The 25,664-nt window shown below is 35.2% G+C and overlaps 1 protein-coding gene across 1 annotated transcript in view; it reads right to left on the reverse strand.

The window, feature by feature from the left end:
- Positions 1 to 1,826: 1,826 nt before the first annotated feature.
- The window catches only part of LOC123549346 (integrator complex subunit 8-like), a 44,660-nt gene continuing 20,822 nt past the window's right edge, over positions 1,827 to 25,664 (reverse strand). The window contains exons 15-26 of the mRNA XM_045337369.2: positions 24,382 to 24,492; positions 23,020 to 23,227; positions 22,315 to 22,424; positions 21,647 to 21,731; positions 20,773 to 20,903; positions 15,932 to 15,991; positions 13,275 to 13,336; positions 11,947 to 12,065; positions 7,473 to 7,627; positions 5,923 to 6,061; positions 4,305 to 4,348; positions 1,827 to 3,374 (exon numbers count right to left, since the gene is read on the reverse strand). Coding sequence (XP_045193304.2) covers positions 3,258 to 3,374; positions 4,305 to 4,348; positions 5,923 to 6,061; positions 7,473 to 7,627; positions 11,947 to 12,065; positions 13,275 to 13,336; positions 15,932 to 15,991; positions 20,773 to 20,903; positions 21,647 to 21,731; positions 22,315 to 22,424; positions 23,020 to 23,227; positions 24,382 to 24,492 — 1,341 coding nt within the window. The 3' untranslated portion in view covers positions 1,827 to 3,257. The remainder of the gene's footprint in view (positions 3,375 to 4,304; positions 4,349 to 5,922; positions 6,062 to 7,472; positions 7,628 to 11,946; positions 12,066 to 13,274; positions 13,337 to 15,931; positions 15,992 to 20,772; positions 20,904 to 21,646; positions 21,732 to 22,314; positions 22,425 to 23,019; positions 23,228 to 24,381; positions 24,493 to 25,664) is intronic.

The following is a 25,664-nucleotide window of genomic DNA, read 5'->3' on the forward strand; positions in this document are numbered from 1 at the left end:
CCTAAAAGAACTTCATAATGATGCTACAAATCAAGTTTGATGAAAATCCATCAAGTTGCTAATGAGAAGTCATTTGAAGGCATTTCTGTTTTAAGCTGTAGCAGCCCCTAACAGAGGCTAAGCACCCTAATAATAAATTTTGGACTTTATAATGATGCTGTAGACCAAGTTTGATGAAGTTCCATCCAGTGGTTCATGAGAAAAAGTTGTTAAACTTATTTCTATTTTTAGCTCTAGTGGCTCATAAAAGGGGCCAATTGCTCCCCATTTAAATAAAGTTGGGGAAGGACCTTATAACAATGCTACTAGCCAGGTTTAATGAAAATCCATTTAGCAGTTCATGAGAAGAAGTTGTTGAAAGGTATTTTTATCTTTAGCTCTAGTGACCTCTGTGCCCCCATTAGAATAAAATTGGGAGAGGACCCTATAATGATGCTTCAGATCCAATTTAATGAAGATCATCAAACGTTCCATATGAAGGCGTTTAAAGGTATTTCTATTTTTAGCTCAAGTGACCGCTAAAAGGGGCCATGTACCCATATATAAACAAATTTGGGAGAGAATCATATAATGATGTTCAAGACATTGTTTAATGAAGTTCAGAAGAAGAAGTTATTTCAATAAACCCCCATTTGAACAAAATGAGGAAGTGATGCTAAAGACCAAGTTTGATGAAGATCCATCTAGCAGTTAATGAGAAGTAGTTAACAGGTATTTCTTATTTTAGATCTAGCTACCCCTAAAAGTGGTCAAGTGCCATTATATGAATAAAATTGGGAGAGGATGTTATAATGATGCTACAGACCAAGTCTGATGAAGATCCATCAAGCAGTTTATAAGAAGAAGTTGTTAAAAGGTTTTTCTATTTTTTCACTCTGATGGCCCCTAAAAGGGGCCAAGGTAAACCTTTAGAAGAAACTGGATACTGGTCCATGCCAGGATGCTGCTGACAAAGTTTGGTTTAATTCTATTCAGAGGAGAAGATGCTTAAATAAAAATATTGATGCAGGACGCAGGACATCGGATGCTGGATGACGGGCCATCATACTGTACAAATAGTTCACCCTGAACAAAGTTCAAGTGAGCTAAAAATGCATGTGCAATTCAAAGCCAGTGATAAGAAGGTGGAAGAACAGGTTTTTCTTCCAATAATTAAACAATAAACGGTCTTCTAACTGCAAAACAAAAGTAATCTACTTGTTTTCTTTAACCTATTGACCTTTTCAGTAAATTACAATATCAACAAGATTAAAATTGTGCAGATTGTGCAATGGAACAGACTGCCTGGCTATCAAACTTGACCTACTTTTTTTTTGTAACAGTGGCTGTCATTCTCAAGATGGTAGGCTAAAAACTGGTTTGCAAACTTTTTGTGCCACCTTATGCAACTGAAAGCAAATCTGATCGTTGATTACTTGTGCATATCAGACCTATTATTTCAGTGCTACTGGAGGATGCTAGATTTCAAACTACTGGGCCTGTATTCATCAAACATCTAAGAAATCAAATATTAATTTGCAGTAACTTTGTTTATAGCAAAATTTCCATGGCAAAATTTTGCCGTGCTACCTGAAGCCACATAATGGATTTTCAAAACATTCTATGCAAATTTAACAGTGACAGAGTAACAATACATTTAGCATTTTTAAGTCTATGTCTCTGAAGTTTCAGATTTTAGACTGCGCGGATGCGCAGACTGGTCTGGATCCATGCTGGTCGCAAAGCCATTACGTTGGTTTTCCCATGGCACGGCTCTAATATAGACTGGAAAGGACAAATCCAGTAACATTATTGATGGAAGTAAATAATAAAAAAAAAAGACTTAAAACCTTTGTGTTGTATTTAATAAGAGGTGCAAATTCAATGCAAACTTTATTTTTGATCAAGCATTATTTTGATAATTATTATGAATGTAACAACAAAATATTTCAAAACTGTAAAATTCATCTACCAAACAAAAAGAATAAATTCTTAATGCTTTATGTCAGGTTCTAGAATCAACTTCCTTTGCAAAACCAAACTGCAAGCAATAAAACCAAGTTTGAAGACCAGTCTCCTAACTCCGGCATCTGATTGGTTGTCTCTGAGCAAAAATTAGAAATTAACCAATGGCAAGGTTGCGTTCAAGACTGGTTTACAAACTCAGTTTTAAAACAGGAAACCAGTCTTAAAAATGCAACCTCGTCTGTTCAGTTAAAATCCTTGACTCAAATATGCCAAGATAAATGAAACACTGATCACCTTTGTATAGACAGCTGAAAATCAAATACTGATGCTACCTGAAACACTTGACATTGGAACACCAATAAGAAACTATACACAAACAACATTGGACAAGGTTCTTACACTATTCGGACATTGATATATATACACACACAAATGATTTAAATTTATAACATCTAAATTCCATCATTTGGAAATTACCTGTGACCTTCTTGCATTGTTTCCAAAGTCTGTTTATGAACAAAACTGAATCAAAGAGGCTGATCATTGGTCATATAGCCAGTTTCATTTTACAGACTTTCTATTAAGCAAGTTTCCACTTTGATTTATTGTTTTGCAATTGCACACAGAAATTTTCACTAGTAATGGTCCACTGAGACAACATTCCACAAAAATTGATTGAAGGAATTTTCCACTGTGGTGATACACACATGAAGATTGTATAACCTTCTGTAACTGTATGACTTCTCTAATGAGACACTTTGTAACAATACAAATATGAGCCGCGCCATGAGAAAACCAACATAGTGCATTTGTGACCAGCATGGATCCAGACCAAAGCTTTCAAAGCCTATTGTAATTAGAGAAACTGTTAGCGAACAGCATGGATCCTGACCAGACTGCATGGATGTGCAGGCTGGTCTGGATCCATGCTGATCGCAAATGCACTATGTTGGTTTTCTCATGGTGTAGCTCATATTTTCTTTCCCAGCTCACTCTTTAGTTTAAAAAGTACTAATTTGATTCTTGGGGTATATGACAACAGCTGGTGTTTTTCAGCTTTCTAACAATCCATGGTAAAACTGATGTCCCTAAATTCTGAGACATCTTTTCTTCACATATTGTTTTGAAAGTAAGTCTTAGGACAATTAAAAAATATTTTTTTTGTGTCCCAAAAACTTGGGTAGAGAAGCTGCATTGTACTTTTTAGAAACAAGCTTGTTGCTATTTCAATGAACAATGGTCCATTCAGATGTACTGTGTAGCAATGGACCATATGGTCCATTCAGATATCCAGTTTGGCAGTGGTCCATTCATACATATTGCTTGGCAATTGCTCGTAGAAATTTTCGTTTACGGATCTGTACAGCTCTTTGTATGATATCCTCTGGGTTATTACTGTTCAGATCTAGCTGGGTAAGGGCACGCATCTGTAATTAAAACTATATTTTTAGAACATTTAAAATGAGTACCATTTTAAAATTTTATATCTGATCTGTGTTTGATTTATATACATGTATGTAAACTTTTATTACAGTATGTAAAAAAGTTCATTACAAAACACATGTTCTCTGATTTTGATATCGGATGTTTTCAATTCAAGTATTAGGTTAATTTATGATTAATTTCTGAATTATGATTAAACGATTTGATACGAACTTTCATATGTGAATAATTAAAAGTGTATGTACAAAAAGTCATGACTGTTTCTAAACAGATATTTTGCTAAGTCAATAAATTAGAATTTTCACCCAAGTAACAATAATACTGACTACATAGTTCTAAACATTTCTGTACAATCAGATATTTTCAGAGGGCTAAATGTTTGCTTTTCAGTTGGTGCATGTGATGGAGTATTTGGAATAAATGGCCAACTTGTGCAATATATGAGCCGCACCATGAGAAAACCAACATAGTGCATTTGCGACCAGCATGGATCCAGCCTGTGCATCCGCGCAGTCTAGTCAGGATCCATACTGTTCGCTAGCAGTTTCTGTAATTGCAATAGGGTTTGAAAGCAAACAGTATGGATCCTGACCATGCTGGTCGCAAACGCACTATGTTGGTTTTCTCATGGAGCGGCTCATATTCTCATTCAGCATTCTTTTGAGGTAAAGTAGCTCAATGTGCACACATCTTTCCTTTCAAACGTGCCATAATGTGGAAACTGCATACCAAAAATACGAAACTTGCCGAGTGTTAATATCTGTGCACTATCTTTAGTATCAGTAGTAGCACTTTCACGAGCATATATTTTTAGACTGTTAGCTTGTGTAGCAAAAATAAATCCTTCACCATTTTTTTATTTTACAGTAACAATGTTAGAAAAATTTTGGTATTTTTTGCTGTAAAATACTTACTGCGGACTGTCTTTTCTCCATTTCTCCTCTTTTGGTGTGCAGATCTTTGTTATGATGTAAGTTGAATAACACATTGCAAAATAATAACTTAAAAGTTACTGGGGCAGGATATATTTCAACAAATTTGACTGCAAATTTGAAATGGAAAAAAATGTTACAAAAAAAGCTTTAGCTGAGTCAAAATTTTATATTTGCGAGATTGTAGAATAAGGTTATACTGCTTGTTTCTGGTTAGTCAGTGTCCATAAAACCTACACATCATAATACACAGATTTTTTTAACTTTCTGCTGATCTAAGATCCTAGTGCATAAAGATCGATCACTTTAGGAGAGATCGTGTTTGTACACAAATCTGTTGTATATTCTATTTTTAGAACTGATAAGACCAAGATCGGGTGGGCAGGGGCCAAGCGACCATGTTTTTTGTTAACAGTGATGTTTTTCTAACTGCTTAAATTTTCTTAAAACATAAATAATATCAATAACTTTTTGATCAATCGAAAGGATATGAAACAAGCAATTTATTGATAACTTTTAATTATTATTTCGAAATAAAATGGATTAATTATGAACGCTTAACTTACAGTGTTTTTTCTAAAAGTTTGGAGCATCGCTACGCCGCTATTAAAATCATATGTCATTTAAAACGGTAATCAATTTTCAAAAGATATTTGAATAAGAAAATATGAAAATCGTAAGCATTTCAAAACTTTCTGAATTTTTGAAATCCATAAATGAACGAAAAAGTTACTAAAAATTAAAAATTCCAATCCCATACACAAACGATGTAAAAATATTTTGTTTTGCCCACTGCGAGATAAACAGGTGTTGATGCGTGACGTCAGGGCGATCTCTCCTATTAATTATATGGTTATTTTAACACCTCTAATTACATACTAATGTACTTGTAAACCAGGACGACTCTGGATATTTGTAACAAATATCACTGTAGAATAACAGTTTTATATGTTATCTACATCCCAGGGCATAAATGTCAGTGTTTGTTAAATTAACACAAACACGCTGAACATAAATGTTATTATACGACTCCTAAATTAATCATTTATTTGGTTTGTTCTACTCATCTTAAAATTACGCTATCATATAGTAGTTATTGGAAACACAGAAAAGCACGGAACATATTCAATTTTTGTAAATATGGCTTCTTCCATTTAATATGCTGAGGAAAATTTGTGTAATGATGCGATTTTCTTGATTTGTATTATATTAATACTCAATATTTAGATGAGGTTTCATGTTCGCATGGTGAGGGATCTCATGAATATAGCTAAAATCAAACCCTTACGAACATTTCTGCTTTTACAGTCTATAAGACATCAAATTAATATTATATTTGGTTACTCATGCTAATTACACAAACAAATGTAATAATAAAATTTTGTGCAACTAAAACCTTGTTTTATCAGGCCAAGTGGGAAGGTATCTACTAAGTCACCAGTAAGGCAGTCCCAGAAATATATTGGGTTTTCAAGCCAATGTCACTTCAAAAAAAACAATATAACTAACAGAATAAGGATAATTTCCGACTGACTCTTTTCATTACCTGCCCTATAATATAAGGCAAAATTATCAGCTTTAAATGCTTTAAAAAGGATACGGACCAGGTACTCGAGAATACTGATGTCCCAGATACACACATAGTACGAGTCCATGGCATCGTATGTGTTTTTCTCCTGAAGAGCTTTGAAAGCAGTGGAATAATCGACCTCATCCAAAAACTGGCATAGTACAGCTACCTATAAATAGATTTGTATAAGATATTTAAAGCACTGATTGCACGAAGACGTAAGATACATATTCACCAATTTGCTTGACTAACTCAAATGTGACTGTTATCTGATAGCAATTCTGTCGCTGTATCTGCGAGCAAGACAATTGGTGTTGATAACAATTGTGTAAAGAGAACATGTATCATCCCACAGAGAAGTTTTCAATTATTTGCAGAAAACATGCAAGTACTGGTAAGCAATCTGGTAGTTCTAACTGTAAACCATTGATGAAATCGAAACATTATGTAAAAGCCATTCTTTTCACTCATTTCTTGATTTAAATTTATGAAACTAAAGAATGTCTATATGTCAGTTTGTTTTCTTTGTTTTTCCCAATCTTTTTCCAGATTGCTTCTTACATACAGCTGACTGTGAAGAAACAGAATGGCTGGGAATACATACTACTTGAAATTGGTCTACTTATTCAGATCTTACTTCTATACTATTTTATCATTCTCCTTTAACCTTTACCGTGCTAAATTTATATAATGAACTTGTCCATCTTCCAATTTGGACAGTACCATTAACTGTTAAAAGGGGTGCTTACCAAAAAGATACTGACTGAATAGCAAACAGTGCAGATCATGATCAGACTGCACAGATGTGCAGGCTGATCATGATCTACACTGGTTGCAAAGGCAGAACCAATTGTGTCCAGCATGGTAAGGGTTAATAAAATCAATATGAAGACCCTTTGGAAGCAAAATAATAGCAGACTCGGTTTGATTAAGTCTGTTCATGAAAGGTAGTGGAATGTGCAACAACCTAGAACACAATCCTAATGACCATGTCTTTAAACCATACCGGATTCTTCAAACTATTTATATGAGCTGTCGGAATAAAGCAATGCTCAACTACTATAAATCCTTTTAAAAAAATGCTTAGTCTAAAAGTTGGCATAACTTCTGAAATAGCAGAACAGTGATGGGACCTGAGTATTTCATGTCTTGATTAACATCACTATGAAATTTCATTCTATTTCCACATATATGTACAGAGATACCAGATAAAAAAATCAACCAAAAATTTCTGAGTCAAATAGGGCAAAACTTCGCATGAAGGCAAACAAAGTTATGAAGTCCATGCTGTGCAAATCAGGTCATCACAATGAACAAACAGGTAAAATTTCAATCCAATCCCACAAAACTTGCAAAGTCAAAGAAAGGGGTATAACTTTATACTGAGATTAAGCATACAAATAAAACATTTACCAAAATGGGATGCTAACATCAAGAAATGGGTGTGAACAGTATCTCTACCTATTTTTCGAAGTCAAACTAAAAATGTATGGTACACAGGCACATGCAACTTAGCACATTCATTTTTGACTGTAACTTCATTCCATGAAACAACTAGTTTTAAAAGTAAACAACCATACCTGTGTGTGGCACTGGAGATATGAGCAGCATTTCATCATTTTTCTGTATACATTGTCATCATATATACTTTTTGGTACAGCATTGGAGAAAAACTCAGATGACACTATACCAGCCTCCATGTAAAACTTCATTGCAGCAGAGTACTGGTTATTGGCTGAAACATAATTTTATACTGTATATGATATACTGCTGAAAATTGGCTTAATGCCAATGACACAGTTAAGTAGGTTAATTCGACGCCGCCCTGAAGGCGGTGTCGAGTATATGGGATACACTTTTATTTCGGACCCTGTAAAGATGGTAATGAATAGTTTCGGAGTGATAAACTGAACACAGTGAATAGTTTGTGAAAGGATCAACGATATTGCACAATACATTTTAGTGAATAAACAAAAAATGGCAAAAAGAAAACATAAAAAAAGTATGTAATGCAACTTATTATGTGATTTAAAACAATGCTATCTCCTTATTTGTAGAGCAGAACATTTTTTTTTTTATTTACAATTTCGTCAAAAATGTTGATCCGATTTATTGATAAGGGAGGTTACTCCGTAAGTCAAGTTTTCTATTTCTATTCTTAGCATGACCTACTTACCTATCTCAGTTTCTATAAATAGAACACACCGCAGATATACGTGAATCGCCTGGACAAGGGAGCGTTCGTGTATTTTACAACTTCGAAGAGAATATTAAAAAAAAGAATATGGAAAATTACAATTGCCTGCATAAAAATTCCTTGGAAAAAAACGTATTTACAAAGTAAACAAGAGATCACAGAGTGATCTTGGCGCCCACCAATGTGCCATTTTGAGTGTTCCAAATTTCAAGACTTATTGACTAGCTCAAGGTCAAATTTCATTTCCGTACACAACACTGTGCATGTGGTCCAAATTTGAAAGCTGTAGCTTGAGAAATGTGAAAGTAGGTCACTAGATAAATTTCAAGGACAAAGTTCTTTGTACACAAAACTATGCATGTGCATCAAGTTTGAAGGCTGTAAATTGAGAAATCTGAAAGTAGGTCACTAGGCCAATCTTAAAGTCAAAGTTTATTTCGGTATACAAAACTGTGCAAGTGGTCCAAATTTGAAGGCTGTAGCTTGAGAAATGTGAAAGTAGGTCACTAGGTCAAAATCAAAGTCAAATTTCACTTCAAAACACAAATCTATGCATGTGGTCCAAATTTGAATCCTGAAGCTACAGAAATGTGAAGGTAGGTCACTAGGTCAATGTCAAGGTCAAAGTTCATTTCGGTACACAAAACTATGCAAGTGGTCCAAATTTGAAGGCTGTAGCTTGAGAAATGTGAAAGTAGTTCACTAGGTCAAAATCAAGGTCAAATTTTATTTAGAAATACAGAACTATGCATGTGGTCCAAATTTGAAGCCTGTACCTTCAAAAATGTGAAAGTAGGTCACTAGGTCAATGTAAAGGTCAAAGTTTGTTTCGGTACACAAAACCATGCATGTGGTCCAAATTTGAAGGCTGTAGCTTGAGAAATGTGAAAGTAGGTCACTAGGTCAAAATCAAGGTCAAATTTTATTTCGGAATACAGAAGTATGCATGTGGTCCAAATTTGAAGCCTGTACCTTCAAAACTGTGAAAGTAGGTCACTAGGTCAATGTAAAGGTCAAAGTTTGTTTCGGTACATAAAACCATGCATGTGGTCTGAATTTGAAGGCTGTAGCTTGAGAAATGTGAAAGTAGGTCACTAGGTCAAAATCAAGGTCAAATTTCATTTCGGAACACGAAACTATGCATGTGGTCCAAATTTGAAGCCTGTACCATCAAAAATGTGAAAGTAGGTCAATGTCAAGGTCGAAGTTTTTTTCAGTGCACAAAACTATGCATGTGGTCCAAATTTGAAGGTTGTAGCTACAGAAATGTGAAATTAGGTCACTAGGTCAAAATCAAGGTCAACTCATGTCAAGGTTCATCTTGCTACTCAAAACCATACATGTGGCCCAAATTTGAATGTTGTAGGTTATTGACAAGAAGTTTTTAAAACCTTTTCCCTATATAAGTCTATATGAACCATGTGAGCCTCAGGGCGGGGGCCATATTTGATCCTAGGGGGATAATTTAAACAAACCTGGTAGAGAACCACTAGATGATGCTACATTACAAATATTAAAACCCTAGGATTTGTGGTTTGGACAAGAAGATTTTCAAATTTTTTCTCTATATAAGTCTATGTAAACTATGTGACCCCCGGGGTGGGGCCATATTTGACCCTAGGGGGATAATTTGAATAATCTTAGTAGAAGACCACTAGATAATGTCACATACAAAATATCAAAGCCCTAGGCCCTGTGGTTTTGGACAAGAGGTTTTTCAAAGTTTTTCCCTATATAAGTACACATAAACCATGTGACCCCCGGGGCGGGGCCATATTAGACCCCAGGGAAAAATTTGAATCCTCTTGGTAGAGGACCAATAGATGATGCTTCATACCAAATATCAAAGCCCTAGGCTCTGTGGTTTTGGACAAGAAGATTTTCAAAGTTTTTCCCTATATAAATCTATGTAAATTATAGAAATAAACAAAGGGCCATAACTTACTAAAAAATTGTTGAACCAGTCTGAATTTCAGGGGGACACAACTAGGGTACCAATACATCATTCTGACAAAGTTTGGTCAAAATCCCCCTGGTAGTTTCTGAGGAGATGCGATAACGAGAAATTGTTAACGGACGGAAGGACGGACGGACTGACGGACGGAAGGACGACGGACCACGGACGCAGAGTGATTTGAATAGCCCACCATCTGATGATGGTGGGCTAATAAAGGAATCAATAAGCATAGATATGTTGAAACGAACGAAGGAAGTGCCGCTGTTAACTTATTTTTAACCTTTTTGTCTTATTTTCTTGTTGAATTTATATGTTCATTGATCTTATATGACTAGTCAGTTGCTCTGGTTTTATTTTATCTTGTTACTTGCTTCTTTTTTTCTTTTTTGTTTTTAATTTAATAGATAGTTTTTGTATTTGTCCATTCCTGACAAAAAAAAAAATAAAAAAATAAAAACATTTTCATTGAAATATTTTCTACACTTTGGCAGTGGGTTATTATGCTTTCTAAATTTCTTGTAATATTAGATTTGAACTAGACACTGACATACTCCTAGTAACCTTACAGTTCAACGAGGACTTCAAGTTTATCGTTCGTCCGGAAAAAAAAATGAATTCTATGATATTCAAAAATATATAAGAAAGATTCACTGCTTTGTGAATAGGGACAATATAGAGATTATTTATGTTATATCATTCTTTTCTTGGACAAAATTTTTGATTGTTTTTGTCAAGGGAAACAGTAAATTGCTGTGTATAATCTGCATTCTGAAATCTATAATGTAGGTGACTAAGGTCCATAAAACTTCATCAGTAAATAGAAAACACTCATTACATTACATGATAATAAAAATAATGGTTTCTGTGAACCACAACTTTGAAATAATTTCAACATTTCCTCATTTCCCAACAAACTGCATTTCTGTGAAACTTCATACACACGCTCATGCATATAAGAACTTTTCACAGGAGATGACCTTAGTTAGTGAGATAATTACTTTAATTTTGTATGTAAAGGGACCACCTACTCGCAATGTTAATGTCATTGCAGGTAGAGGATTTGTATTGCATGGTAAAACTTTTCTATCATGTTTATTCTTCATGTTTTAAACAGTTTATAACATATATTGTTTTATGTGCTAATGTTGATAACTTGTAGCCAGTCAGACTAATAAAGTAATGATAGGTGATTTCTCATATTGCAATAAAGGTACTTCAGACACAACACTTGGCGGCGTCTTTGATGCTTGCATCAATGAATTGCCTTGTGCTTATTGGTTGAAATGTCATGGTAGTCTGCAGGGAATATTTATTACCAACTTAAAAACAATGATTCCCTGCAAGTGGATACAAATTTTTGACTGAAACGTAAGGGCACAATGTACAGGAATACTGATTACTAGCTGAACACAATACTATAACTTTACTGTGTAACAAAGAAAAACACTTACATCATGACCCTTTTATGGCTGAATTAACACTATTATCAAAAGGGAGAGGTTAAGGTTGCTAATTGCTTGAAGCCTTGACAAGGCAATCTTAAGAGTCTTAGGACATTAGTGGTTGCATTTGCCAGACTAAATGACAAAAAGTGTTAAAGAATACTGAAAAATCATTTAATTTCGTGGGCATGAAATGTCGTGGTTTTGGCCAAAACGGCAATTTCATTGGGATATAAATTCGTGGTTTTCAATTTATAAACATAAAATGAATGGGAATTTTACTTGTTCGTTGGGATTAAATTTCGTGGATTGACTCAACCATGAAATCCACAAAAATCATCCCCCACAAATATTAATGATTTCATAGTATTTGCCTATGCATGTTTTTGTCATCTCAAGTTCAGCAAAAGTTAAGAAACAAACCAAAGGATGAAATAAACCATAATAAAAGCCCCTACCATAGAGGAGATCAGCTTGTGTCCTGAGCCAGGAGGAATTTGAGGGATCTTTCTGTAAGGCATGCTGCATCAACACTGACACATGTTCTTCTACAGCTCCCACATGTATACCACTCGTACTGAAAAAAATAGATGTTAATACCCTTTACACAAATGGGCATGAAATCCATATATATATGACTGTAAAAAAACTGTACAATAAATTAACGGATAACAAGCACACAAACTGAAATCAGAGATGCATCCTAGCTTATGGACCTTAACAATACTTGCATTCATTTTTAATGTAAAAGAGGTTTCTGCCACATTGCAATAGAAAGTTCCAAACTAATCTCATCCTCTGTTTATGCTTATATCTCATGACTTAAAACTTTTCGTGTTCTGAATTTTGACATCTCAGACCCTTACTGAAATACACCTTAAATTGATACATGTACCCATACTGGTATAAGTATAACATGTACAGTTGAATATCGTTACCTCGATATCGGTTAGCTCGATACTCCATTTAGCACAATGTGTTTTGGTCGGTCCCGACTTTTCTCTATATATTTAAATGGTATTATTTATCATTACAGTCCCATCAACTTACCTGTACTGTTTTTACACCTGGTTTCATTGATATCACAGTCTATCAAAAAGTACCCATGTTAGTTGTAAAGTGTGAAAATCAACCTATTGTTGTCCAGCGATGTATTAATTATAATCAGGTTAGTTTGTGTGTTTGTTTTGATTGTTATTTAGTCTTTATTCCAATTTAAATGTTAGCAAGTTTGCATTTAATTCTCAATAATCAGTCTAAAACAGCGGGCAAGCTGTTTTCCAATATAACAATTAAATTAGACGAAATATTTTTCTGTCTGATGGAGTGAAAATCTGCCAGTACCAATATGCGTATTTAACTGGCAAATTTTCATTATTGAAACACATTCAAAATGACTACTCAACCAGGATCATTACCGCTGCATTCAGACTTGTTTCGGGAAGGACCCAGTAACCAACCCTAAGGGGGATACCTAGCAACTCTACCGAGCATGCTATTCATCGGAAAAGACCCGGCAAAAATTTTAAAAGCTGCATGTATTGTAGTATTGAATTAAGATGTTTTATTTGCCAATAAAATTTTTATATCGTATTTCAGTTTTTTATTATTTCTTTCCTCCTTCAAACCCTCTAAAAGAAGCATGGGATGTAATCCTGTAGTCCTAGATAGTCGATATCATTACGTCAAACTTCGGATACGTTGATGCAATTTTTGCAGTCCCTCGAATATCGAGGTAACAGTATTTGACTGTATTTCAATTTTCCAGCTGTATAGTGACACTTACTTTGGTAATGCTGAAGGCCAGATTGCCAGGTAGTCACTGTAAATCTCCACTGTAATGTCATCCTACAAAACAATCATTTTCATCATATCAACCTGAAATTCTTTCAAAGAAGGCAATAACATATCACCCTATAAAAACTTCTGTAAATCCAGTCAATGTACTAAGCGTTTGTGTATTCCAAACCAACACAAGCTTGCTAATAACAGCCCTACATGAGTTAGAAGTGTATGAAAAATACTTTCAGACATCATATTCTGATAAACAGTTATAGAGTAATGGAAAACAGTTGCCTAAAATAGGTGAAGGGGTGAGACCGTTTGGTGGGTGGGGAGGGGGAAGACCTTGGGACCTTTACGTTTGTAGTCTTGTGTTGTTACTTCTGAGCAAATCCAGCTAGCTTATAATCATATATTCACAGTACATGTGTTTTCTTCAATGGAACTACATACAGCCATCACATTCAAAGTCTTGTGCAATCTATTCAACCCCAAAGTACAGTAGTTCAGAGGTTACAATGCTTGATCTGTCACATCTGTTTACATAATTATGCCATGTCCTATTATCAGACATGTTATTTCACCCGAGACTGCCCACGTGTACATTGTGATGCAACACCAGAACATGCTCTATTCCAACAAGGACTGTATTTATTCTTTGTTGTTTCAGATACATCTATCGATAAATCTAAAAGCATGCAGCACTAGAGCAAATAAAATAATTTCAACTAGAATTGTCACTGGAGTGACGAATACCCCCACAATACGGTCTTGTCACAGAAGAATGGCAAGCATAAGAAAAGACATGGCCACAAGAAGGTGCAATTTAAATCGAACTTGATCTGTATTTTATGATGTTACACCTGTGTACCAAAATTTATCTAAATCTGTCAAGCTTTTCGTAAATTATTGTCCTGCAACCATTAGTTTGGCAAATTTTAATTTGGAATGGGGCCATAGCTACATAAAATGAGAGCACCACCTTGCGGGTGCAGACGCTCATCTGATTTTTTTTTCTCTGTATAATAGAGATATTGTCCTACCTATGATTTTCTAAGTCCAAAAATGGTCATAATTCTTGCTGTACAGAGTCAGCTTATGATGGTAAACAACTGTTGCAAGTTTCAAAGCAATAGCTTTGATAGTTTAGAAGAAAAGTTTACCTAAACATAAAACTTAACCAAGAAATCTGATATTTTCTAAGTCCAAAAGGGGCCATAATTCTTGCAGAAAACAGGACAGAGTTATGTTTCTTGCTGTACAGGGTCAGATTATGATGGTGAATAAGTGTTGCAAGTTTTAAAGCAATAGCTTTGATAATTTAGGAGAAAAGCTGACCTAAACATAAAACTTAACCAATAAATCTGATATTTTCTAAGTCCAAATAGGGCCATTATTCTTGCAAAAAGCAGGATGGAGTTATGTTTCTTGCTGTACAGTGTCAGCTTATGATGGTGAACAAGTGTTGCAAGTTTCAAAGCAAAAGCTTTGATAGTGTAGGAGAAAAGCTGACCTAAACAGAAAACTTAACCAGGCAACGCCAATGCCAACGCCGATGACAACGCCGATCAAGTGATGACAATAACTCATTTTTTTTTTTTTTTTTCAAAAAATCAGATGAGCTAAAAATGGTGGTTTGTAGCCAAAGTCGAACTTTACCTGTATTTTATGATGTTACACCTGTGTAACAAAAACATTTAAATCTGTCAAGAACAATTAATGGAGTGTTTAATGACTCCAATGGTGGATGAATATTACACATCTTGAGTCTGTGTTAAAAAATATCAAATAATAAGAGAGGTACAGATAAAGTGTATCAAAACACTATATAAGTATAATTCTAAGCAAAAAGGGGGCATAATTCAGGAAATATTGGTGCAAGATTTAAACACCTTGTGTCATATGATGTGGGTGATGATGTGGAACAACTACTTCAAGTCTGAATCAAATGCATTTCGTAATAACTGAGATATAGTGAAAATGCATCAAAATTAACATTAAATTCTAAGTAAAAGGGGGCATAATTCATGAAAACTTGGTGTCAGAGTTATGCACCTTGTGTCAAATGATGTGGGTGATAAGGTGGAACATCTGTTTTAAGTTTGAATCAAATCCATTTAGTAATAACTGAGATAGAGTGAAAGTGTATCAAAACTTTAACCTGAAATTCTAAGTAAAAAGGGGGGCATAATTTATGAAATATTGGAGCAAGAGTTATGGCCTTTGTCTCATATGATATGGGTGATGTTGTTGAACAACTATTTTAAGTTTGAATCAAATCCATTTAGTAATAAAACCCTTCCAGGCACATAGAAGTTATGGAGCAAAAACCAAATATCTAACCTTTGACCTTGAATTGTGGCCTTGACCTTTGACCATCAGGCATAGGTGATGTGTTCAACATGTCACCTGGTCTTGAGGAACAATAATGTGAAGTTAAATCAAAATCCTTCCAGGCATATAGATTTCGGGACGGGACAGGACATGCCAAACTGACTCCTATATAGCACCCCACAAATATGTTTGGTGGGGGTATAATAACCATGTGCTTATTGATCAGGCATCCAGGAAACCTTCTCCCAACTTAGCTTTCAGAAGCTGAGAGAGTTTTGACTGCAATCAATATAACATCAACATCAAATAATTATAAACTCCTTTTACCTTCAGAATATTGTAGAACTTTGTCATCAGTGATATAAAAACACTAAGTGCTAATGGCTCCTGAAATCAAAAGAGATATGTTATATTTCAATGTAGAGTACTTAACTGGTTTGAAATAAAAAAAATTGGTAGACCACAACTAAAATTGATTTAGCTATAGTTAAATAGAACAATTATCAAAACTAGAACTGTCACAGGAGTGACTCATACCCCCACCATACGGTCTTGTCACAGAAGAATGGCAACCATAAGAAATCTTAAAAATACTTTGGAGTACTTCAACCTGGGCTTCCGAATATAAGTAATACTAGTATAATACTAGTATAGTAATACTAGTAAATATATTAAATCTCTAATACTAGAGATACACTAAAAGTGAATACAAAAAAGTGTCTTACTGACCCATGTTACCACAGAAAAATGTTTTTACTTTTTACATAGGACTTACAATAAAAAAGTTAGAAAAATACCTAAAATATTGAAAATCTAAAAATAGGATTTCTAAAAATAGACTAATTCCTGAAATTTAAGGGGAAGAAACTCAGTACAAAAGTTAAAAAAAAGTTACTTCTCTTTGGCTCTAAGCCAATCAGAATGAGACTAGAAAATGCTTTTGTAAAAAAGCGCATGTCTCCCCCAATGCAAAGTCCTATAGGCAAGAAGTCAATAGGGGTCAGGAGCAAAAATCAAAGAGACACTGATGGTTGGCTGCAATAGGGATCATCTACTTGGCATGTCCAGTCATCCCGCTAAATTCAACACTCTTGGCCTAGTGGTTCTCAAGTCACTGTTCAGGCTCCTGTGACCTTGACCTTTGATCAAGTGACCTCAAAATAAATAGGGGTCATCTACTCTGCATGTCCAATCATCCTATTAAGTTTCAACATTGTAGGTCAAGTGGTTCTCAAGTTATTTCCAAAAAATGATTTTACATGAACAGGCCAATGTGACCTTGACCTTTAACAGACTGACCCCAAAATCAATAGGGGTCATCTACTCTGCATGTTCAATCTTCCTATGAAGTTTCAACATTCTGGGTCAAGTGGTTCTCAAGTTATTGATCAGAACTGGTTATCAATGTTCAGGCCCCTGTGACCTTGACCTTTAATGGAGTGGCCCCAAAAACAATAGGGGTCATTTACTCTGCATGAACAATCATCCTATGAAGTTTTAACATTCTGGGTCGAGAGGTTCTCAAGTTATTGATTGGAAATGGTTTTCCATGTTCAGGCCCCTGTGGCCTTGACCTTTAACAGAGTGACCCTAAAATCGTTAGGGGTCATCTACTCTGCATGACCAATCATCCTATGAAGTTTCATCATTCTGGGTCAAGTGGTTCTCAAGTTACTAACCGGAAATGGTTTTCAATGTTCAGGCCCCTGTGACCTTGACCTTTCACAGAGTGACCCAAAAATCATTAGGGGTCATCTACTCTGCATGACCAATCATCCTATTTAGTTTCAACATTCGGGGTCAAGTGGTTCTCAAGTTATTGACCGGAAATGGTTTTCAATGTTCAGGCCCCTGTGACCTTGACCTTTAATGGAGTGATCCCAAAATCGATAGGGGTCATCTACTTTGCATGTACAATCATCCTATGAAGTTTCAACATTCTGGGTCAAGTGGTTCTCTAGTTATTGATCGGAAATGGTTTTCAATGTTCAGGCCCCTGTGACCTTGACCTTTGATGGAGTGACCCCAAAATCAATAGGGGTCAATTACTCTTTATGACCAATCATCCTATGAAGTTTCAACATTCTGGGTCAAGTGGTTCTCTAGTTATTGATCGGAAATGGTTTTCAATGTTCAGGCCCCTGTGACCTTGACCTTTGACGGAGTGACCCCAAAATCAATAGGGGTCAATTACTCTTTATGACCAATCATCCTATGAAGTTTCAACATTCTGGGTCAAGTGGTTCTCTAGTTATTGATCGGAAATGGTTTTCAATGTTCAGGCCCCTGTGACCTTGACCTTTGACGGAGTGACCCCAAAATCAATAGGGGTCATCTACTCTTCATGATCAATCATCCTATGAAGTTTCAACATTCTGGGTCAAGTGGTTCTCTAGTTATTGATCGGAAATGGTTTTCAATGTTCAGGCCCCTGTGACCTTGACCTTTGACGGAGTGACCCCAAAAACAATAGGGGTCGTCTACTCCAGCAGCCCTACAACCCTATGAAGTTTGAAGGTTCTAAGTCAAATGGTTCTCCAGTTATTGCTCGGAAATGAAGTGTGACGTACGGACGGACGGAAGGACGGACGGACAGACGGACGGACAGACAGGGCAAAAACAATATGTCTCCTGGGGGAGACATAATAAAGTGAAAATACATCAAAATTAACCTTAAATTCTACGTAAAAGGGGACACAATTCAAGAAAAATTAGTGTCAGAGTTATGCATCTTGTGTCACATGATGTGGGTGATGAGGTGGAACATCTATTTTAAGTCTGAATCAAATCCATTCAGTAGTAACTGAGATATTGTGAAAATACATCAAAATTAACCTTAAATTCTAAGTAAAAAGGGGCATAATTCATGAAAAATTGGTGTCAGAGTTATGCACCTTGTGTCACATGATGTGGGTGATGAGGTGGAACATCTATTTTAAGTTTGAATCAAATCCATTTTGTAATAATTGAGATATAGTGAAAATACATCAAAATCAACCTTAAATTTAAAGTAAAAGGGGACATAATTCATAAAAAATTTATGTCAGAGTTAAGCACCTTATGTCACATCTTCTGGGTGATGAGGTGGAACAACAATTTTAAGTTTGAATCAGTTCCATTTAGTAATAACTGAGATATAGTGAAAATACAACAAAATTAACCTTAAATTCTAAGTAAAAGGGGACATAATTCATGAAAACTAGGTGTAAGAGTTATGCACCTTGTGTCACATGATGTGGGCACATGATGTGGGTGATGAGGTGGAACATTTATTTTAAGTTTGAATCAAATCCATTCAGTAGTAACTGAGATATAGTGAAAATACATCAAAATCAACCTTAAATTCTAAGTAAAAAGGGGCATAATTCATAAAAAAATGGTGTCAGAGTTATGCACCTTGTGTCACATGATGTGGGTGATGAGGTGGAACATCTATTTTAAGTTTGAATCAAATCCATTTAGTAATAACTGAGATATAGTGAAAATACAACAAAATTAACCTTAAATTCTAAGTAAAAGGGGACATAATTCATGAAAACTTGGTGTCAAGAGTTATGCACCTTGTGTCACATGATGTGGGTGATAAGGTGGAACATGTATTTTAAGTTTGAATCAAATCCATTTGGTAATAACTGAGATAATAGATTTCGGGACGCGACGGGACGGGACGGGACGCGACGGGACGCGACAAAACTGACTCCTATATACCCCCCTCAAACATGTTTGATGGGGGTATAACAAAGCATTTGATTTGTCTCTAAAATGATAACAAGAATGTCAAACTGTCTTAATACACACCCATCACAGTGAATTACTTTTGACTTAAGATACACTATAAACTGGGCAGACAAGTTCTCAATGTTCTCAATTTTGACTAATTCAAGGGTCATAACTCTGGTGGTACTTATCCAAACTGACTGGTAATCGAACTTATAAAGATACAAATTCTGTAACGGTATGATTGAGATTAACCCTGTCATTTCTCATAATAATGATTAATAAAAGAATCTTAACTTCGGAGGTACTAATCTGATTTGATTAGTTATCAAACATGGCCAAGGTTTTACAAAAAGATACAAATTCTGTATAAATCCCGTTTAGTTCCATGAAAAAAAAACCCACTCTAGTCTATTGAACAAATGTTGGGTAATTCAAGGGTCATAACTCCAAAATGACTATCACTAAGCAGCTGTTTATAAAATCTGGATGAGATATTTTAGCCATAAAATAACCAAGTTTGGTTAGCATTGGATTGGAACTATTCAAGTTAGAGAGTAGACAGTCAATTTTGGCAGTTTAAGTTACTAAAGGTCTAGAATTCAAAGGCTACTGTGATGATCCAAATGGTTGTCAAGCATGGCCGAGATATTAAATATTCTGATCTAGATAAGAACTGCTCAGGAACAGAAAACTTTTGTGGCACTGCACACTAGCCACCAGCCCACTGCAGGTGATCCCATAATACATCCCTTTTGAGGGCCAATAAAGATAAGCCTGCCAATTCCAATATCCAAACATTAACTCACTAAATTTACAGATATAATAGGGTTATTATAACAGTAGCTAGATCTGGGATGCTGTATTCGGCTCGAGTGGATTTTTGCCAGATCGGATCTCATGAGGCACGCAAGCGCCAGGTGTGATCTGACCTTGCAAAAGCCACGAGAGCCGAATACAAAATCCCAGATCTAGCTACTGTTGTAATGACTCTTTTATTACATACCTCTACCTTTTTGTTTGTTGTTTTATTATTGAACGAAATCTTCAATGTTTATCAATATTAAAATGGAACTAAGTGAAGTTCTTATGTGCACTATTTATAGAACTGTGTCAGGTCATGCATATTAACCAAAGAAGTCCTGCAGCATACAATACGGAAGGTACAATACAGAATTTTTTTCTGCCTGTTCATATTTGTGAAATACAACCCAATTTTTTACAGGATTTATATAGGTATATAATAAAGAGCTATATATTAGGCTTCAACTGAAAGTATAAAATACTGTATTGCTCAAATTTAAAGCGTTTTTTTTTTTAATCAAACAAGAATACAAATGCATTGGAAACTACTCCTGTTTAACTCTATCTACCTCACAATATTAAGAATGCCACTAAAATTAAAACAAAAGAAAATTAATGTTAAAAAAATTAACTATTATGAAAAATACCTTTATCTTCTGCAGGAACAATTTGAAGAAATCTCTTGGCAAGATGCCAAGTTGTGAGTCTCTATACATTGCACTGTCACGGCCACTAGATGTACGCTTATGCTGAGCATTCGTACTGTATATAGTTACAACTGCAAAATACACATGAAAAGATTCATTGAAACTTGGGGTGTAAGATGACTCACATGCTGTAATTTATGAACGAATGCATAAATTCATAAGCTACTATAAAAGAATAGTGCTTAAAAGGCAAGTACTCATTGTAGTTTATTTCTTCTATATTTTGAAGAAAACAGTATGCAAGAAAAAAACCCGATCACTGGTAAGTGTGGATCAAAATACAGTTGAAACTCAATATCTCAAAATCCAATGGATAGAAATTTTAAATTTAAGATAACAGAAATTCAACATAAAATGATATTTTGCACGTGTTTTTGGGACGGACGTGAAGACATTTTTTTAGATATCAAGAATTTTGAGATAATATGTTTGAGATATCGAGTTTCAACTGTACCTGGTTCTTAGCAGAGCCTCATTACCACCAAAATAGTTACCCCCAAGCCAGATATTTCTACCTGTTTACCTTCAATGAGAGTAGATTCTTATCATCTAGAAACTGTAATGTGTTATGTCACTTATAAAACACAAAGTTTCAGTGTGTATTGATATCTGTTGAAAAGCATTATTTGTGCTTCGTAAAATAACTCATTTAGAAACTTAAAGGAACAGTTCATATGTATGAATAATTTTCAACTTATCTAACTAAAAAAAATATGTAAAGGACAAATCTAAAGACTTACTCAAGCTTGGAAATTATTCAGTCAGAAAAAAAAGACACTGTAACAGGCTAGTAGGTATAAAATCATTTACATACTTGTTTCCCATAATTCCCTGGCTGGTTTACGGGCATTTTTGATTGAAGGGAGTTCATTCAGTAAGCCAGACACAAGTCTGCATGCCTGTAAAACAAGAATTTATAGAGGTCCTAGTTTTTTGCTGTAAGGAGACTTTTCATAATACCAATTTTTTTACCAATATTTTTTTCCATTTTAAACAAAACAATGATAAGGAAAGCCAATAGTATTTAGTTGTGCTATTCACACTGTTGGATTTAATGTAAATTTTCAGTGTTTAAAAAATGTTAAATGAAAGTCAAAATCAGTACCAGTAATTACTTGCTTTTTGTATTAAAAGTAACACTAGAGGTTTATATTAATATATGTTAAAATTTAAATTCAAGGGAGAGTAATCTGTAAACTGTTCACTCTACTTTGCTGCAAGAGTTGTACTTCATGGTGATTTGATATGTCCCATGTCTTGCTGCTATATAGTGTTGGTGTTTTTAATCTATTTTCTCTGATTTTTGAGAGTTAGCGCATAATCAAGTTATACAGTCTGCAGTCCAATCATCACATAAGACATAAACCTCCCATGGTTTCTATATAGATAGTACTGTGTTCAACCAAGTGAGCTTTTTGAACTCTAGCAATCCTTATTCCGTAAACATTTCAATCATTTACAAGAAAACCACCAATATCTCACCTCAATATGGCCACTATTTGTGTTTTCCATATTCATGAGGTAAGTCCAATCTCGGATGTTTAGCAGGAACGCAGAACAGTGCTCTAACACGTCAGGGCTCGGCTGGATATCTGACATAAATATTATAGAGGCTAATAAAAATCTGTTTAAAGGGGAAATAAATATAATCCTAAGATAATTTCTTTTACTGAGGATATATACATTCTTTATGTGAAATTAATCAAGAGGTATTTGCGGCCAAGTTTTTAAGACAGTCAACTTTGCCTTTCCAAACCTGAACACTCCTCTATCATGTATAAAAGCTTAGTCCTCTGCTTCAGACAGGTAATTAATTCTACCGCTGTGTCTAAAATCATGTCTAGTGATTACAGTCTATAGACTGGGTAACTTTCAAGGTGTTTTGATGTACAACCGACATATTCGCGTTGTTAAGAATTTGCACGTCCCCTGGTTGTTTAATCTTCTCGAGTTATTGATTATTAATTTTCATGATTGTTTTGTTTCGAATGTCAAACTGTCCATGAATACTAGCAAAAATAAAAACATTTGCACATGTATTGCCAAGTTTACAATACTGAGTTTACAAAAGTTACTGTTTTGACCTTACATGTCTTTAACTGTAAGGGTAGTTTAACTCCTAAACAAAACAAATTTAACCAAACAGAGCAAAAACGCAAATCAGTAATTAATGTCCTTGATATGTACCTTGACCAAGTCTTACAGCTGTTATACACGTCTTCACTTTCTTGATGAGGTCTTGGAGTGAGCTGTTATCACTAAATGTCTCATTCAGGAAGAACTGTTGCAGATCCACCATCATCATTTGCCAGCGCACATGCTTGGACAGTGTGTATGACAGCTGAGATACAACATTATCCGCTACCATCAGAAGATTTCTGGCACGTTCAAATATCTAGAATGTAAGTGGGCTCATAAAGAGAAGCTGTGGTATTTTATCATAATTATATTTGTGTAGGATATGCAATACAGCAATAATGAAGACCCCTTCATTTCATATTCTCGATCTACATTTTCTTTTTCACACACCACTATTAGTGTACCTTTACTGTTAAAACTTGTTACTCAGAATTTCATTTTGCTATTCATTATCACACATATATGAGCTTGGGATAATTAGAGGTAAACTTTTCCAATACAGACACTCCAAAAAAAAAAAAAAAATAAATAAAAAAAATAAATAAATAAAAACACTGTTTTAAGCCTAAAACGAAAAAAAAATCAGCATGTCCTAGTAAACCTCCATAGCGTTACGGCAACACACGCACCTTTTCCATATAAGAGTACATATAGGGAAACAAAAATTTTCAATTTTTTTTTTTTTGTTTCAGGATTAAAACAGTGGTTTTTAACGGGTTTTTTTTTGGGGGGGAGGGGGCGGCACCCATATGGGCACCAAGACTGGACGGGCACCTGTGCCCATATGATGCATTATCTGGACAAGTGGTCAAGCTGCTGACTCATCATGCAAGTATGCTATCCTGCAAGCTATTGAAAGGATCTTGTTCTATCAATGTGCCTGCCTGCACACAAGGTGCACATGGTTGAAAAACTTCCTACGTAACTAAAAGCTAGAACATATGAATAAAAACTGTGTTGGTGTTTACTTAGTATATAAATTGGTTGTTTTCTCCTATACAAAGACTCACAGAATATTTTTCCCATAGGGACACTAACAACCATGTGCTTGTCGATTCCCAATACAAAATCTAATAACAATGTTTAATATAACCATCAGCCAGTCCCTACTATTTATTTATTTTGGGTTTAGCAGCATTGTTCAACAGTATTTCAGTTACGTAACAGTAGGTAATAACCCTAACCAATGTTCCAGAACTAACCAGTCTTTACAAGTAACTGTCATTTTCTTCACATCAATCGCGGAGTTAGAAGAAGAATTATTTCAAATATACTGTCTTCTATCACATCGTCACAGAGAACATAAGCCTCACCAGGGATCAAATTCTCCCTACTGAGCTAACTGGGTGGGCTAGTCCCTTCTTTAACATACAAAAAGATATTCCTGCCAACTCTCTGAGACAGACTTACCTTTACCTCCATACAGTGACACCCTTTCCCAATCAAAACAAAAGCATATGCTTGCTCCAGACTAGGTGGAAGTTTTCTGATTATATCCAACATCTCAAATGGCAACCTCCACTGAAAAACATAAAACAAGCTTCATTACAATACATCTGCATTGCTTGGCACAAAACAATCTTTTCCTGAATTATCCAAGGCCATCACCCATATTTATCAACAGTTTAAGTTTGAAATTTAAGGCTAAATTTTCCTTGTGCTCTGCAATTGATAAATTTGTCTAGATTTGAAGAAATTTTGCATATACATGTATTTGCAATCTACTAGGATAGATGGCTCTTGAAAATTTCCTCAGCACAAATCTGTGATTAGCGAAGATAGGGAAAATTGAATATTTGTCTAAGTTTAAGTGTCAGACTTTAAATGTTGATGAATACGAGCTCAGGGCTTTTTTTGAAAACGCAATTGGTCCAAAACAAAACTATGTCCCACTTCACTTTTTTCAGCCTTGCCCTTTATATTTATATATTTTACCATACAGCAGAAGCCAGCAACCTACAGCTATTTTAAGTAATGGTCTAAAAGGCAGACAATCAGTAAAGATTGAAAGCAATTAAATATTTATTAGCTCAAAAGTATGCTAATGATCCAAATCAAAAGCCGCTGGTCCAAAAGCAAATTTTTTTTTTTTCTTTTTTTTTTTGATTTAACGTCGCACTGACACATGATAGGTCATATGGTGACTTTCCAGCTTTAATGGTGGGAGGAAGACCCCAGGTGCTTCTCCGTGCATTATTTCATCATGAGCGGGCACCTAGGTAGAACCACCGACTTTCTGTAAGCCAGCAGGATGGCTTCCTCACATGAAGAATTCAACGCCCCGAGTGAGGCTCAAACCCACATCGATGAGGGGCAAGTGATTTGAAGTCAGCGACCTTAACCACTGGGCCACGGAGGCCCCTCCCAAAGCAAATAGAAACATAGAAGTTGGCTAGCTGTATGCATCAAAGTACATACTGCACATAAACTGTCGTAACACATGCAAATTACAGACCGATTTCCAAGGTTTGACATCATGTTTACTGAAGATTTGAAGATGCAATCAACAATGTCTTGCAAATTAATTTTTTTACTTTTCGGTCTAAAAAGTTAAAATCTGATCTAAAACCGAGAAACCGGCAACTTATGAAATCCTGCCCTGGGTTAAAACAGCATTTTACTTTCCTGACAGCATGATATGTTTAACCCTTAGCCTGCTAAATTTCTAAAATGGACTGGTCCATTATTCAATT

The sequence above is a fragment of the Mercenaria mercenaria genome, chromosome 6 (assembly GCF_021730395.1).
Source record: "Mercenaria mercenaria strain notata chromosome 6, MADL_Memer_1, whole genome shotgun sequence".
Classification (NCBI taxonomy): domain Eukaryota; kingdom Metazoa; phylum Mollusca; class Bivalvia; order Venerida; family Veneridae; genus Mercenaria; species Mercenaria mercenaria.